Source organism: Salmo salar, chromosome 07 (assembly GCF_965601325.2).
Source record: "Salmo salar chromosome 07, fSalSal1, whole genome shotgun sequence".
NCBI classification, from domain to species: Eukaryota; Metazoa; Chordata; class Actinopteri; order Salmoniformes; family Salmonidae; genus Salmo; species Salmo salar.
Genome location: NC_138297.1, coordinates 60,265,150 through 60,283,643, shown reverse-complemented (window position 1 = coordinate 60,283,643; position 18,494 = coordinate 60,265,150). Strand labels below are relative to the sequence as shown.

Genomic DNA, 18,494 nt, shown 5'->3' with positions numbered 1-18,494 from the left:
TGAAGTGTTACTGTTTATTTAAGAGTCTCATGACATTCTTTCCCTGTATTGTACTCCCAGATGGCTTGTTGTGACCTGTCAGTGGGTGGGTGATGAGGACATAGGGGTGGAGGTAGCGTGAGAGAAAATGACACAAATGGATTTAGGCATAAATGGCTACTGAGCTCCAACCTCTTCAAATGTGTCTATAAGCTCCAATAGGACCATTGTGACAACAGGTTACACAGCTCCATGTTCTATTACTGCAGAAAGTAGTATCAAGTGAAAGCATGGCTGTGTACGCTATACACAAAGACTAAATGTGTGTTCTATAGTCAATCAGTTTAACAAATGTATTTTGTTTTGTCTATTCTGCAGTTTCACAGATTGTACCAGCCAGTGTTGCAATACTTAACAAAAGTGTAGTATGAGTGTATTTTTATTTTAAAATGTTCATGATTTGGTTGCAAACACTCAAGTTCATTCCAGGCTAGTTGGGGCTGAAAGTCTAATATAGCTGTGAACAGTCAGATGTAAAACATTAAAATGGTTCCTCTCAACCCTGTTTGGCGAATGAAAACCTGAGCTTAGATGCATTCCTGGCCTGAAATCTGATGTGCCTGGGCTTGGGAGCACACACAATCCTGCATGTGAAGCACTTCTTCTCCATACACCTTTTGGCTTTGTGCACATGGCCCTGCAGTTGTTTTAACTAATTGCATGAACTTGAACATTATAGGCCTACAGGCCAGGTGTTCATAATGTCAGTGTTATGGGGAAAGTTATTCAGAGGCAGGCGTTGAGACATCAGCGACAGTATGTTCTGTAGGAAGTCTCAGGTTCATTAACACACAGGACTTAGGCACAGTCCCTACTACTAATATGTATTCCAGGGGACATTCTGTTACACAGACCATTATGAAATGACAAGTCACATTGGCACTTTTCTCTCTGGTGTAATAACTGACCTGTAGATGAGTCTGTCTCTCTCTTCTGGTGTGTGGGTGTGTGCGCAGAGAAAGCGAGAGAGATTTGGCCGGGCGCTCCAGTGAGGGGCCCACGTGCTCTGTGTGTGGTCCTGGTCTCTCCCAGACTCATTCTCAGACAGCCATGTTGCTGTGGGTTTTAAGGAGGCCCAATGCTTCACTCAGAGAGAACGATGGGGGAACATGGAGCTCCCCTCATTCATACAGCACAGGCCAAAAACAAAACATCCATTGTCATTTCAACCAGCAGGAGGTAGGCTGTTGAAGCATTACATCTAATGCACTGCCCTATAATGGTCAGGTTAGAGAGAGGCTTTGATCACATCACAAGCATGAAGAGGATTGTTTGAGACTATGGTGTTCTATGTGAATGATGAAACATTCATTAAATCTACAGTGTGGCTGTCCCATTGGTTGATAAAGACAGATACTTAAATCTGACCAATGTCAGTCACTTATGGCTTCATTTACAGTTAACTTATAATCAATCTCTGAAACCTTTCTCGGTCAGTTTGAGGTCTCATTCGGGTGAAGAGCAGTGCTACCTTAACTGGGAGAGAGTATCCACATTTCCATTATGAGGGTCTCCTAGGAAACGGATTTAATATGGACTGGAAGGAAATAAACAAGACAAACTTTTTTTAACCATCCAAAATGCCATGAAGTTGTTCATTTTTTATAATTCCACCAGGCCATCCCATTCCCCAACCAACACCCATACAGTAGGCTGCATTCTCATTTAGAAACTGTGCAATTTAAGCAGAGAAAATGACAATCTTGTCTCATCTTTTAGAATCAAAGTAGCCTAAGGAGTGGATCATTTACTTGTTTATGTCCACGACAACAAACTTTCCCTGAGTGGCTACTGGCATGCCACTGGCGGATAAACTTGCAGTTACCATTTTTGTGGCGGTGAATGAACAGTCTTTGGAGTGGGCTGACAAAGAAATAGAGCCTACCGTGCTCGCATAATCACTAACATTCAGATTGTATGGCAAAGTGAGGCTCTAGTTTATTCACAGATTTGAAGCACTATTGAAGAGACTACTGAAATGCTTGTTCACACTAACATAACTGATCAGTCTATGATTGCAAATCTATTCATTGTTAATAGCAACAAGTGCAAATGTAGGAGGTACGTCTTTGGAGATCTTTCAAATACTTGTTTTTGGAAATGAGCAAAGTGAGCATCATACTGGTACTCCAGTTATATAGCCACGCTATCATTGCTCATTATGTATTTATTCCTTGTGTTACTATATTTTAAATGTTATTGTTATTATTACTTGTTTTGTTTATTTATTTATTGTATTCTGTATTGTTGGTAAGGGCCCATAAGTCAGCGTTTCACTGTTAGTCTACACCTGTTTACGAAGCATGTGACAATAACATTTGATTGTGATTGATTTGACGAATGTGTTATGTCAGAAATAAAGGCTCTAAATGAACGGACGATTAAACAAACAAGCATACGAAATAAAGGTACACAGGTGGCTTTTCTACTGCCGTCTGTCCTGGCAGGAGAGAGATTGTTTTGGTATTCCTATAAGGCATAGTCTTACCCATGGAGAGGGGGATGGGATGAGAGGGGTTTGTTACTTTGGCTCTCCCCCACCATGTGCATACCAGAGGCAGAACAAAATAGCAGACACGACTGCAAGCGAGAAAAACAAAGTCCAAACTCTATCAGACACATCAGAATTCTATAGGAATCCCCCAAAGCTGCCATTTTTTGGGATAGTCTACATAGATGAAATTAAAATAGTTTTTTCAGCAAAAGAGGGGAAAGTGGGAGCGCGAGGGGGATGGACCGCGTAGACTAGAGATCATGTTACAGTTTCAGACTTTTCATGGCAAGTTGTGGGGGAGGGTGAATCTGTTACTTTGATTTCTTTTTAATAGGCATATCCAACAAAAACAGCGGAAGGAATAGTTCCACTTGATTTTAATTGAATATCATGCATGCTTCTTTTCGTTTTTTGGTGGCGATCGGATTGTGTGTAGGGAATTCCAGTGATAAATCAAGGATTATACGACAAATGCTAAATGAAAAAGTTCGGGACTGCGTGAAAACTGGTAAAACGTTTCGTTTCATTGTATCATAATGTTACATTCGGCATCAAATGAACAAGAGCTCTTCGTGCTATTTTTATTAACGGTTACTTTTTAGATTACTGGAATACAAAGTATCATTTTTTCCCCTGGAAACAAAGTTGCCCCGTTAAATCTCCAAGATGTCTTCCCATGGCTGGAGTTCCATTGTTGGTGGGTTCGGGATGCTTTGCGTTTGGGCTGCCTCCTTTCTGGTTACTCATGCGGTAACGGTCCAGAGAAACGAAACAATTTTCAATGATTTCTGCAAGAAAACTACAACATGTGAAGTGCTTAAATATAATACATGTCTTGGGTCACCACTACCGTACACGCACACGTCTCTTGTCTTGGCTGAAGACTCAAGTACCCAAGACGAAGCATTTGAGAAGTTGGCCATGTGGTCTGGTAAGCCTGTATTTGGTTAATACGCATAGGTACAAAGGGGGCATGTTGTTCATTTACTGTAATTGAAATGAAATAAATTGATAAACGTATTATACATTTGTGTTGTGTTATTAAGTGCAGACCCCACTCCCTCTATTAGCATCAGATGCAATCTAGATGGTCATATTGTCATTTGCAAAAGGAAACGTAAAATAAAATCAATGTATTTTATACGTTGAATTTTCACTAGTGATTATTCATTGAACTTTCGCTTGTGATTATTTAGTCTTAACCTTGCGTTTTGACATAAACAGAATATTCTATTATAAGTAAAAACAGTATCACTATATAATATTTATGTAATAAGATGTATTACATTGTGCTATTAAACATTAAGGTAGATTTGGTTATAGTCACATGCGAGGTCAGTAGGTTAATTGGTATAGTATAGCCTGTTAACTAGGTCATGAAATGTTGAGGGCCCCTCCAAATGGATAGTTTTTGTAATTACCAAATACATGGGAATAGGACTTGTACAGGAAATTGGGGTTAAGAGCAAATAAAGAAAGGAAAATTATATTCCTGCACATGCATAAACAGTCATTAGTGAGCCATCAACCTGCGGTTCCTTCCACTAATCCTCAGCTGATCTGTAGAGTGGTTCCCTCCCCACTCCCCACCCCCACCATGGGAAAAACAACAGACCACACAACTAGTGACCTTCCAAGTGCATGATATTGTAACGCTAGCTGCCTCATCAAGAGGTTTGGAGCTCTTGGCGTAACAGCTGAGGTGTTGAGTTGATAGGCACTGGACCCAGCTACCAATCCCAGTCAGGGTTAACATCCAGGTCCTAATTATCTCCTGGCCCTAGTGACCATCAACATCCAGGTCCTATTTACCTCCTGACCCTAGTGACCATCAACATCCAGGTCCTATTTATCTCCTGACCCTAGTGATTACCATCATCAACATCCAGGTCCTATTTATCTCCTGACCCTAGTGATCACCATCATCAACATCCAGGTCCTATTTATCTCCTGACCCTAGTGACCATCAACATCCAGGTCCTAATTATCTCCTGGCCCTAGTGACCATCAACATCCAGGTCCTATTTATCTCCTGACCCTAGTGATTACCATCATCAACATCCAGGTCCTATTTATCTCCTGACCCTAGTGATCACCATCATCAACATCCAGGTCCTATTTATCTCCTGACCCTAGTGATCACCATCATCAACATCCAGGTCCTAATTATCTCCTGGCCCTAGTGATCACCATCATCAACATCCAGGTCCTATTTATCTCCTGACCCTAGTGATCACCATCATCAACATCCAGGTCCTATTTATCTCCTGACCCTAGTGATCACCATCATCAACATCCAGGTCCTAATTATCTCCTGACCCTAGTGATCACCATCATCAACATCCAGGTCCTATTTATCTCCTGACCCTAGTGATCACCATCATCAACATCCAGGTCCTATTTATCTCCTGACCCTAGTGATCATCAACATCCAGGTCCTATTTATCTCCTGACCCTAGTGATCACCATCATCAACATCCAGGTCCTATTTATCTCCTGACCCTAGTGATCACCATCATCAACATCCAGGTCCTATTTATCTCCTGACCCTAGTGATCACCATCATCAACATCCAGGTCCTATTTATCTCCTGACCCTAGTGATCACCATCATCAACATCCAGGTCCTATTTATCTCCTGGCCCTAGTGATCACCATCATCAACATCCAGGTCCTATTTATCTCCTGACCCTAGTGATTACCATCATCAACATCCAGGTCCTATTTATCTCCTGACCCTAGTGATCACCATCATCAACATCCAGGTCCTATTTATCTCCTGACCCTAGTGATCATCAACATCCAGGTCCTATTTATCTCCTGACCCTAGTGATCACCATCATCAACATCCAGGTCCTATTTATCTCCTGACCCTAGTGATCACCATCATCAACATCCAGGTCCTATTTATCTCCTGACCCTAGTGATCACCATCATCAACATCCAGGTCCTATTTATCTCCTGACCCTAGTGATTACCATCATCAACATCCAGGTCCTATTTATCTCCTGACCCTAGTGATCACCATCATCAACATCCAGGTCCTATTTATCTCCTGACCCTAGTGATCACCATCATCAACATCCAGGTCCTATTTATCTCCTGACCCTAGTGATCACCATCATCAACATCCAGGTCCTATTTATCTCCTGACCCTAGTGATTACCATCATCAACATCCAGGTCCTATTTATCTCCTGACCCTAGTGATCACCATCATCAACATCCAGGTCCTATTTATCTCCTGACCCTAGTGATCACCATCATCAACATCCAGGTCCTATTTATCTCCTGGCCCTAGTGATCACCATCATCAACATCCAGGTCCTATTTATCTCCTGACCCTAGTGATCACCATCATCAACATCCAGGTCCTATTTATCTCCTGACCCTAGTGATCACCATCATCAACATCCAGGTCCTATTTATCTCCTGACCCTAGTGATCACCATCATCAACATCCAGGTCCTATTTATCTCCTGACCCTAGTGATCACCATCATCAACATCCAGGTTCTATTTATCTCCTGACCCTAGTGATCACCATCATCAACATCCAGGTCCTATTTATCTCCTGACCCTAGTGATCACCATCATCAACATCCAGGTCCTATTTATCTCCTGACCCTAGTGATCACCATCATCAACATCCAGGTCCTATTTATCTCCTGACCCTAGTGATCACCATCATCAACATCCAGGTCCTATTTATCTCCTGACCCTAGTGATCACCATCATCAACATCCAGGTTCTATTTATCTCCTGACCCTAGTGATCACCATCATCAACATCCAGGTCCTATTTATCTCCTGACCCTAGTGATCACCATCATCAACATCCAGGTCCTATTTATCTCCTGACCCTAGTGATCACCATCATCAACATCCAGGTCCTAATTATCTCCTGGCCCTAGTGATCACCATCATCAACATCCAGGTCCTATTTATCTCCTGACCCTAGTGATTACCATCATCAACATCCAGGTCCTATTTATCTCCTGGCCCTAGTGATCACCATCATCATCCTCACCACACTGAAGTGATGAATGTGCATTATTTAATATCCAGACTGGTCTCATACTCTATATGCTGTAGCCAACACTACTATAGTTGTCATATCATACCATACTTAGATATTTGGTATGACAATGAACAAACAAACCCAGAGAGGAGTTTGATAAGGCACAAACAGGCTGGAGCACCAGGTTCGTGTTCGTTAGGGCACACCGTAGCAAAACGTTTCACAACAGAAAAACAAAAATGAGCGTTTCTTATGGTACCTACCTGGCAATTTCTCTCAGTTTTGGAGCGTTCTCATCCGTTTGGTGTCTACTGAAGTCAACCCAAGCTACATTATTGTCCCTCACCTCCCTTCTCACCCATGCAGGTCTGAGGAACGCCCCTCGCTGCTGGGCGGTCATCCAGCCCCTGCTGTGTGCCGTCTACATGCCCAAGTGTGACAACGGGCAGGTGGAGCTTCCCAGCCAGCACCTGTGCCAGGCTACACGTCGCCCCTGCAGCATCGTGGACCAGGAGAGGGGCTGGCCCAACTTCCTCAAGTGTGAGGAGACGGACAAGTACCCCATGGGCTGCACGGTATGGTAGATGCTCTCACTATGCATGTGTCCAGATGGGGTGCTAGGCCAATTATTGAGGGGGCTTCAGCACTGTCAACCCACTGGGCACACACTGGTTGAATCAACGTTGTTTCCACGTCATTTCAATGGAATGACATTGAACCAACGTGGAGTAGACGTTGGATTGAAGTCTGTGCCCAGTGGGTGGCCCCTCCATGGAGCCACCCATCTAGTCAACAGGCTAGTGTCATTGTTTTTCAGTCTAAAATGGCTGTCGATATTATACTATATAATACTATAATATATTATATACAGTGCATTCAGAAAATATTCTGACCTCTTGACTTTTTCCACATTTTGTTACCCCTGAGGTGCCTTATTGTTATTATAAACTGATTACCCAACGTAATTAGAGCAGTTAAAATAAATGTTTTGTCGTACGCGTGGTATACGGTCTGATATACCACAGCTGTCAGCCAATCAGCATTCAGGGCTCGAACCACCCAGTTTATAAAATACTATATAATATTGAGGCGTATGCCTCATATGAAAATAGACCAAACAGAGTGACATTATGAGCTCACTGTGCCTTCCGTCCATGGTGAGACAGAACGAGGTGCAGAAGCTGAAGTTCAACACGTCGGGACAGTGCGAAGCCCCCCTGGTGAAGACAGACGTTCAGGCCAGCTGGTACAAAGATGTGGAGGGCTGCGGCATCCAGTGCAACAACCCTCTGTTCACCGACGAGGAGCACTCGGACATGCACGCCTACATCGCTGTGTTCGGCACCGTCACCCTGCTCTGCACCTTTTTCACTCTGGTGAGCTTCACACAGCAGTGTTGTGGACAACATTACCCATAATTCCAAGCAACCGCTTTTTTGACTTGACTTTTATCTTTTAAGTTTGAGGTTACAAATAAAATGAAGATACTGGTATTGTAACACATACCATTCTTGTTCAGATAATGGGTTCATACTGCTTTTCACAGAAGTTGTCAAAACAATGCTTTTTATTATCTGATATTGTTAGTAATTTGTGGAGTACTATGTGTTTCAGTGAGTTGGCCTTTTTAAGGACAGCAAAAAGTGTTTTCCATTTCTATTCATATTTTCTCTCTCTTTCCTCCCTCTCCTTTCACAGGCCACCTTTCTGGCGGACTGGAAGAATTCAAACCGTTACCCTGCCGTCATCCTCTTCTACATCAATACCTGTTTCTTCATGGGCAGTATCGGCTGGCTGGCTCAGTTCATGGATGGAGCTCGCAAAGAGATCGTGTGTAAGAGTGACAACACCATGCGTTTAGGGGAGCCCTCGTAAGTGAAGAAGAAGAACACTTAATATTTTATTGTCAATCAATTGTGGTTTTTGCTTATGACCCAACCCCCTGAGACACACACATTGAAGGGGTTGAAAGAAAGTGGGACAATTATGAGATAAGATGTGAAAATACAATTTGAAGGAGTATTTCTAGAATCTTCTGGTGAGGTTTGTAGGTCTTGTATTTAGCTAGTACAGAGTCAGGAGGTTCGTTTTCACAAGTTCGCTTTGTTTCTCAAACTTGATTGGTTGATTGGTTGGCTGATTGATTTACATTTTCAGACAATTAATAACACACATACAGTCAATGCAATGGCAGTGTACACTTAAAAATAATTGAGTCATTAACTTCCTTCTCTCTCTCTCTCTCTCTCTCTCTCTCTGTCTCCATCCAGGTCTACCGAGACTCTGTCGTGTGTCATCATCTTCAGCCTCGTCTACTACTCCCTGATGTCTGGGGTGATCTGGTTCGTCATGCTGACCTACGCCTGGCACACGTCCTTCAAGGCCCTGGGCACCACCCACCAGCCCCTGTCGGGCAAGACCTCATACTTCCACATGGTCACATGGTCCGTCCCCTTCATCCTCACTGTGGCTATTCTAGCCACCGCTGAGGTATGGAACACCTACCATTAGTTTTAGCCTTTGAAAATAGTCATTTCTGTGATTTGCGATTTATAATACTTATGATAATAACACATTATACATGCTTATGACAAGTCTCACAATGCGCTGTAACTGAATCTTAATTCTTTATACCAGCAGGCTTTAAGTTAAGTGTTACTGGGTTATTTTGCAATAGGGTAATCCCAAACAGTGTCTACAGTTTAGAGACACGTTTATTTATTCCCTTTTCATGATGGAAAGACAATGACTCAGAATTTCTTGTTTTCTAAATGATTGATCTTTTATGCCGTTATGCCATTCAAACACATGTATGTGTTTCTGGTCTCTGTTGTTTGACATAGGTGGACGGAGACTCTGTCAGTGGGATCTGTTTCGTGGGCTATAAGAACTACCACTACCGTGCTGGCTTTGTGTTGGCTCCCATTGGAGTTGTGCTTGTCATTGGTGGCTATTTCCTCATACGAGGTGACTTCTCTCAAACCCAAAAACGAGACATTTTCATATTTCAGAATTTAAACGCTACCAAATAAACAGACGTTCCCAAAGTGATTTCCTCTGTTTGTTTCTGCAGGAGTCATGACGTTGTTCTCCATCAAGAGTAACCACCCGGGTCTTCTGAGTGAGAAGGCAGCGAGCAAAATCAACGAAACAATGCTAAGACTTGGTATGACCCGTTAGCTGTAAATCACCAGATATCCAGAGCCAAACCACTGGCATAACAGTGTAACAAACCTAGCTAGTGTTGAAAAGACAGATAACCGCTTCCCCAAGGGAGCTAGCTTTCTTGGAGCAGTGGTTAGACCCACTGCCTTTGGGTCAGGCAATCCTAGTTAGTCCTAGCACTGCCCCCCCCCCCCCCCCCCCCTCCAGAAATGCTACAGTAGCATGCTAGAATAAACCTTTGATAAAGCCACTTAAATTGCCTCATCATAGATTGACTGTAGATTCTGTTGCACGATATATGTTATATAACACTTTTTATCTTCATAAAGTATATTGTGTCCTGACTCCGGAGGTTTCTGGAATTTCAAATATCCCTAATCATTTGTGTAATTCCTCTTCATCAGGTATATTTGGGTTCCTGGCGTTTGGCTTTGTCTTAATCACGTTTGGCTGCCACTTCTACGACTTCTTCAACCAGGCTGAGTGGGAGAAGAGCTTCAGAGAATATGTGTTGTGAGTTCCTTTTCTTCTCATGTAGCCTACAGTAACCCGGAACTATATTCAACACTGCAACTTCAAAACAGGTGTTGAGGACCTAAGGACTTCTGGGCCCTTTTGGAATACAAAAAAAAATAAAATCCTTATTTTCTCAGAACATGGGAGTAATCACCAATATAGGACATAACATAATTGGGAAAAGCTTTGCCTTGGAAAGTTTCCTTACATCAATCCAATATGACAGACGAGGGATTACTTCAAGGGAGGAAAGAAATATGCATTTAAGAGTATTGGAACATGGCCCCAGTTGTATGATGTAGTAGGAGATTTAATAGTATTGGTACATGGCCCCAGTTGTATGGTGTAGTGGGAAATTGAATAGTATTGGTACATGGCCCCAGTTGTATGGTGTAGTGGGAGATTTAAGAGTATTGGAACATGGCCCCAGTTGTATGGTGTAGTGGGAGATTTAAGAGTATTGGAACATGGCCCCAGTTGTATGGTGTAGTGGGAGATTTAAGCGTATTGGAACATGGCCCCAGTTGTATGGTGTAGTGGGATATTTAAGAGTATTGGAACATGGCCTCAGTTGTATGTTGTAGTGGGAGATTCCCAGCAGATTATGCTGTTGAGACTGGTGGTAACCACAGCCCTACCGGTTTGTTGTGCTGTGAATGCAGCCGTATTTCTCCACTCTGTTGACTTTGAGTGGACTGGTATGAATTTCACCTCAAATGTACATTTTTTATTCTTGTCTCAACAAGTAAACAACTGGTTCATGTCAACAGCTCAGTATGTGAATATGCCCCATTTATATGGCTTTACAGTGGGTGTGGGTATGTCGAGTACAGCAAATGCAACTGCCTGTGTAAAAAGAGCTCTGAGGATTGATTGATGAACGCTGCGCTGGTTTTGAACAGGTGTGAGGCCAATGTGACGATCGCTCATCAGACCAACAAGCCGATCCCAGAATGTACTATCAAGAACCGTCCCAGTCTACTGGTGGAAAAGATTAATCTGTTCTCCATGTTCGGCACGGGCATCGCCATGAGCACCTGGGTGTGGACCAAGGCCACTATCCTCATCTGGAAACGCACCTGGTGCAAGTAAGCAGCCATTTCCTTTAAAACACACACAGAAAATTAGACTGGGCGGCAGTCCCTTTGCAGCAAAAAGTTGTTGTCTTGTAGATAAAAGGTAAGAAAATAGGCTACAAGAAAATAGTACATGAACTTTAACAACAATATTCCAAGTATGGAGTTACACATTGTATTATCTCTCTGAGGCTTTCACACAGCATTATCTGTGTATTAAAATTTAAATCCGCATAAGGTGAAAGAGCGCCACTTCGCCCCCGGCGCATTTGTTATTATTTTTGTTTTGTTGATGAAACGGAGGAGAGGAGTACCAGCATCACAGACATTTTGTTTTCTTCAGTACATACTATGCTGTTCTATCGCACCTGCAATGATGTCTGAGCGAAAAAATAGTGTTCGTTGTTTGATGGAACTTTTGGTTGTTGTAGTATCTCAAACGGACGTGGTAGTTTCACCAAGTACGGATTTCAGCTATTGCCACGTCAAGGGATACGTCAACATTGTCTGTCACATTGTCATTTATCTACCTGTTGTTCCTGTCATAGGGTTATCGGCCGTAGCGACGATGAGCCCAAGAGGATAAAGAAGAGCAAGATGATAGCCAAGGCCTTCTCCAAGCGCAAGGAGCTCCACAAAGACCCAGAGAAGGAGCTGTCCTTCAGCATGCACACGGTCTCCCATGATGGGCCAGTAGGTAAGTCTCCAAAGACCTGGAGAAGGAGCTGTCCTTCAGCATGCACACTGTCTCCCATGATGGGCCAGTAGGTAAGTCTCCAAAGACCTGGAGAAGGAGCTGTCCTTCAGCATGCACACTGTCTCTCATGACGGGCCAGTAGGTAAGTCCCCAAAGACCTGGAGAAGGAGCTGTCCTTCAGCATGCACACTGTCTCCCATGATGGGCCAGTAGGTAAGTCCCCAAAGACCTGGAGAAGGAGCTGTCCTTCAGCATGCACACTGTCTCCCATGATGGGCCAGTAGGTAAGTCTCCAATTGAAGTGAATGTCAAGTGAATGTCATTGAGAAGTCTGTCTGACACTAGCAGTGAATGTCATTGAGAAGTCTGTCTGACACTAGCAGTGAATGTTATTGAGAAGTCTGTCTGACACAAGCAGTGAATGTCATTGAGAAGTCTGTCTGACACTAGAAGTGAATGTCATTGAGAAGTCTGTCTGACACTGGAAGTGAATGTCATTGAGAAGTCTGTCTGACACTAGCAGTGAATGTCATTGAGAAGTCTGTCTGACACTAGCAGTGAATGTCATTGAGAAGTCTGTCTGACACTAGCAGTGAATGTCATTGAGAAGTCTGTCTGACACTAGCAGTGAATGACTGAGTCATCAGATAATGTAAGCACTGAGGCGGCTGTGGCCAGCATGCTTGCTTATGTTGGAGGGACTGTATGAACTGTTAGTTATTGGAACACTGCAGGGGACTCCAGGGAGCCTTCTACTATATAAATAACCTCTTTGGGGTTTTTACTGAATGGATTGTAATGGTGGAGCTCTTCTACTGTATAATGGATAGTAATGGTTGAGCTCTTCTACTATATAATGGATAGTAATGGTGGAGCTCTTCTACTGTATAATGGATAGTAATGGTTGAGCTCTTCTACTATATAATGGATAGTAATGGTGGAGCTCTTCTACTATATAATGGATAGTAATGGTGGAGCTCTTCTACTATATAATGGATAGTAATGGTTGAGCTCTCACTGTATAATGGATAGTAATGGTTGAGCTCTTCTACTGTATAATGGATAGTAATGGTTGAGCTCTTCTACTATATAATGGATAGTAATGGTTGAGCTCTTCTACTGTATAATGGATAGTAATGGTTGAGCTCTTCTACTGTATAATGGATAGTAATGGTTGAGCTCTTCTACTATATAATGGATAGTAATGGTTGAGCTCTTCTACTATATAATGGATAGTAATGGTTGAGCTCTTCTACTGTATAATGAATAGTAATGGTGGAGCTCTTCTACTATATAATGGATAGTAATGGTTGAGCTCTTCTACTGTATAATGGATAGTAATGGTTTTAGCTCTACTGTATAATGGATAGTAATGGTGGAGCTCTTCTACTATATAATGGATAGTAATGGTTGAGCTCTTCTACTATATAATGGATAGTAATGGTTGAGCTCTTCTACTGTATAATGGATAGTAATGGTTGAGCTCTTCTACTATATAATGATAGTAATGGTTGAGCTCTTCTACTGTATAATGAATAGTAATGGTTGAGCTCTTCTACTGTATAATGGATAGTAATGGTGGAGCTCTTCTACTGTATAATGGATAGTAATGGTTGAGCTCTACTGTATAATGGATAGTAATGGTTGAGCTCTTCTACTGTATAATGGATAGTAATGGTTGAGCTCTTCTACTGTATAATGGATAGTAATGGTTTTAGCTCTACTGTATAATGGATAGTAATGGTTGAGCCCTTCTACTGTATAATGGATAGTAATGGTTTTAGCTCTACTGTATAATGGATAGTAATGGTTTTAGCTCTACTGTATAATGGATAGTAATGGTTGAGCTCTTCTACTGTATAATGGATAGTAATGGTTTTAGCTCTACTGTATAATGGATAGTAATGGTTGAGCTCTTCTACTGTATAATGGATAGTAATGGTTGAGCTGTCTTGTCTTCTTTCTCATTTGTAGCTGGCATCAACTTTGACCTGAACGGGGAGCCATCCAACGAGATGTCTTCAGCCTGGGCCCAGCATGTGACCAAGATGGTGGCCAGGAGGGGCGCCATTCTGCCGCAGGACATCTCTGTCACCCCTACAGGGACACCTGGTGAGAGCTGCCACCTGCTTATTGACATTGTCTGACATCTGTACTCTTCCTTGAGTTCATTGCATTCTGTCTTGAAACGATAACAGATCGTAGACAGTTGAATTGGTTAAAGCAATGGTATAAGGCCTTTTCTTTCACTTATCCAATCATGTACAGATTCAAACGGGGCCTATGTTACTAGCCTGCTTAAGCCAGACTGAATGCTGCACTCACAATGGCGGTATTCAGTATTATATAACCAGGCTACAGAATTGTCAGTTCAGCCACCAGTCTGATTTAATCTTGCTACCATGTTACCACTATGAGTCTGAATCTCACCCTGCTCTTTCACCCAGTTCCACCCCCAGAGGAGAGGAACAAGCTGTGGATGGTGGAGGCGGAGATCTCCCCTGAGATGATGATGAAGAGGAAGAAGAAGAGGAAGAAGAGGAAGAAGGAGGCACGTCCTCTGGAGGAGCTGGCCGAACACCAGGGCTACCGTCGGCGAGAGTTTGGCACCAGCTCGGTGCCACGGCTACCCAAGCTGCCCGGCCACAGGAGCCTGGTGGCCAATCTGAGGCAGCACCAGGAGGAGGCTGAGGACGTCCTTCCAGGCTCTTACCCTGAGTTTAGGCCCTCTCATCCCCTGCCCGACCAAGAGCGGTACGGAGGAGCCCTGGGGGCCTCCTCTAGCCAGAGGAGCAGGTACCCTGACCTCAACCCCCTCTCCCTCAGTGACCTGCCAGAGGACCTCGGCCTGGGGCCTCGCTGCCGCCCCCAACAACCACCCCCCTCCTTCTGGCAGCCCAATGGAGCGTTCCACTACTCCGGGGAGGTGGCGCCTATGGCAGGGGTGTCTGGGAGGACAGACCACGTGGGGAGGTCGCAGGGGGGTCAAAGGAGGGCGGAGTGGGGGCAGATCCACTCTAGAACCAACCTGATGGAGGCGGAGCTTATGGATGCTGACTCTGACTTCTGAGAGCGACCATGTGTGCTGTGGGGTTTTCAGTTTTTTTTACAGACTGAGAGAAAAGTGCTGGATACTTACACAGTTATGGTGCTCCCTTGTCACTGCCCAACAGTCAAGATGAAACAGGACTCAAGCCAAGTTAATTGGTCAGATCTGTCTCATTTAAAGGGAAGGGCTCAAGGAGAACTGATCAGGCCAAGGGTGAGTTTCATGAAAGCTTCTTGGCTTATGTTCCACTGGGCACGAACTGGTTGAATCAACGTTGTTTCCACGTCATTTCAACCCACCAAAATCTATGTGATGACGTTGAATCAATGTGGAAAACTGATTGTATTTGAAAAAAGTCATCAACGTAAGGGCATTTCGTATTTTTTTCATCCAACCTTTAAGCTAAATCCAATGAAATGGTGACATTTGTTGTTGATTTCACATTGAATTCACGTTAGTTGACAACTCAACCTAATGTAAATCAGAACTAGACGTTGAACTGACTTCTGTGCCCAGTGGGGTGGCTCTGAATTTCTCTTAACAAATCACAGTAGCTACAGTTTAATAAAAATGTGTTTAAAAATCTATACCTGCGTTTAGACAGGCAGCCTAATTCTGATATTTTTACCACTAATTGGTCTTTTGACCAATCACATCAAATCTTTTCACATCACATCTTTTTCAGAGCTGATCTGATTGGTAAAAAGAGCAATTAGTGAAAAAAAAGATCAGAATTGGCCTGCCTGTCTAAATAAGCAAAGTTAATTGAATAAAGCACTTTTCTGTTCTACAAGTGGTCTGGATCTATAGTTGTGGAGAGAAATAAAGTACCTCGTTAGCTACAAAGCTTTTGGGAAACGCATCCCAGACTAGTTAATGTTGTGTGATTTACCGAAAATAATTCCACTTGTGGCATTGGTCAGAAAACGGACATGACCAGCCATGTTGCAACAATTAACTTCTGTTGTCAGAAACATTTCATTGAATGATGGCAGCAGAAGAGGCAGCTCAACTCTGAACGAATTGGATGAGGGTCACCATCACTGACATGATCCCGGGTTACTTTGTCTTGGATCAGATATCACTCTTGTTGATTTCAGTCTCATAGCCATTCATTCATTATATGACTTCCAAGACTCTTCCAGGGATCTTATCGTTCACTGAGTCAATTCATGCATCATAGGGTTCATGTAAGTAGTGTAAAGTGGCTTCCTTTCCTTGTCTCTTGTCTACGTCGTCGCTGACTTTAGAAAACTGGACCGGTGAAAACGAATTCCATGTCGGCGTTCTCCATATTGCTTTCAACTAGCGTGTGTTAATAACAGAATATTACTAGATCTGTAACGATGGAGAGGAAGCCACTTTAGATGATTGACATGCAGCCTCATCTGATGCAGAAACCATCAGTCTCTGGAAGTTCCATGTCTTTCTATATCATCGTCAACTTGTAGTCTGTACTTTTGTCACAAAAATATAGAACCGTTTTTATATTGCCTGGTGCAATCACACAAAAGTGAGCTTTTTTCACCTGAGGAGAAAGAGAATTGATTAGGTTTTTATATCAGTGGAAAGTAAATACACAACTGAGTGGGAATCAGTCACTTCATTTCTTGAAAGTGTTCTTGCACATGTTAGCTACATCAGTTAAATTGTTACGGTTTTTTTTCCTGTACAATTGTATTAAAAAGGGTTATTTTTTTACTGTAGTATGTAGTATTTCCACATGATTGTTTACTCTATTGTACAGCAGTGCTTGACTTGGACTGAAATACAGTAGGTGCCGGTACTCATTTTACATGCTGGTACTGTTTATATTTATGTGCAGGAGCTCCACAATACTTTTCAGCTAATATTCTAGAAGAAGAACAGGAGCACAAGCAGTAGAAAATGTGAGTTGCCGGTACTCAGCTCCGGTGAGCTCCTGCCCAAGTTAAGCATACGTATAGACAAACTTGGATATACTTTGTTGAGTTTTCTGTGTTTTTATTGTATAGGACAGTGCTATATATTGTGTCATGTTGTCCTAGAGTTGAGCAAAACACCTTTATTCTCTTTGCTTGTAATTATCTGCTACAATTTGTAAATGCACACGTCCTGTGCATCTCTCTATGTGTAGTGCACCTGTTCATTTAATGGGACCGAGGACGCAGTGGAGGCTGCTGAGGGGAGGACGGCTCATAATAATGGCTGGAACGGAGCAAATGAAATGGCATCAAACACATTTAATACCGTTCCACTAATTCCGCTCCAGCCATTACCACAAGCCTGTCCTTCCCAATTAAGGTGCCACCAACCTCCTGTGCAAGGATGCAGCATACTTGTACAACTCTTAAGTTGTTATACTGTATGGTTGGTTGGTTGGTTGGTTTTCTGTGCTGAGGTACATACAGATTTGCTCAGCAAAAGGGAAAAGTCACTGAAGCTCGTGATGTAGTTGTACCGATGCTGTAACCAAAGTATTTTAGTATTAGTGTCTTTGCGTCACACTCACAACAGAATAAAGATGGTGCCGAACTACAGATGTAGAATCTTAATTTGACCAACCTGTATCAGGAGAAATTTTAAACGTGTACTGCATTTGAGGTTTAAAACGGTTTCTGAAGTTTGTAATTTCCACTTTGACTTGATCTTCGCTTACGAAAAATGGATCAACCGCTACAAAAATGGCCATTAATTATAATCCACATAATAACTCACATTTCCTGTTGCTGCAGGATTATGTTTCTGCTGTAGCAAACTGGCTCAAATTAAGATCCTACATCTGTAGTGTCAATGTTATGATAGTCCTATTAGCTAATGTGCATCAGAGATTATTTATAAAATGTCCATGTCTGGAAGATAAATTAAGCAAGCTGTAAAGCGCTGCAATGAAAATAACACTGTAACATTTGTTTAATACATTTGGACATTTCTTGCACCATCAGTGCAAACGAATGTAATTTCTGTTAAAAAATATGTTTTGTGAAAAGACATAAGGAATCTGTCAAGTGTATATGACATCAACTGTAATATTTCTCATGTTGGATACTGACCAGCCAGTTTATTCCAGGGGAAATTAACCCTGCTATACTTTTTGAAGTATTGTGAGCATTCTCAGAGTTTTCTTTTGCTGTCAAAGATAGTTAAATACAGTCCATCTCTTTGTGGGTTCTTTATATTGGCTAAATCCATTTCCCTATTGTCTATGTAGCTTACTGCTGTTTCTCTCCACACTCATATCTTGAACACAGAATTGTATTACTTTGATCATGAAGCTGTATTTTTGTATTATTATGTAAATAAAAGGAAACCTAGAATGCTGGTGTTGTTTTTTTTATTGAGATTTGTGTATAAAACATATTTCTAGTGTTGATGGTCCTTAGTTCTGTTGTCCTACACTTGTTGGAATAATGTTTCCTTTCACATATAGTTTTTAGGTCTCCACTCAGTATGAAATATTAT

General features: G+C 42.4%; 1 protein-coding gene across 1 annotated transcript; it reads left to right on the top strand.

The window, feature by feature from the left end:
• Positions 1-2,566: 2,566 nt before the first annotated feature.
• On the top strand, positions 2,567-18,349 carry LOC106609776 (protein smoothened). Its single transcript, XM_045722295.2, has 12 exons — positions 2,567-3,464; positions 6,917-7,125; positions 7,717-7,926; positions 8,249-8,421; positions 8,821-9,040; positions 9,394-9,517; positions 9,624-9,716; positions 10,120-10,228; positions 11,134-11,319; positions 11,856-12,004; positions 13,979-14,116; positions 14,452-18,349. The coding sequence occupies exons 1-12, from the start codon at positions 3,200-3,202 to the stop codon at positions 15,072-15,074; spliced, it is 2,499 nt and encodes an 832-aa protein (XP_045578251.1). The 5' UTR covers positions 2,567-3,199; the 3' UTR covers positions 15,075-18,349.
• Positions 18,350-18,494: the final 145 nt, after the last annotated feature.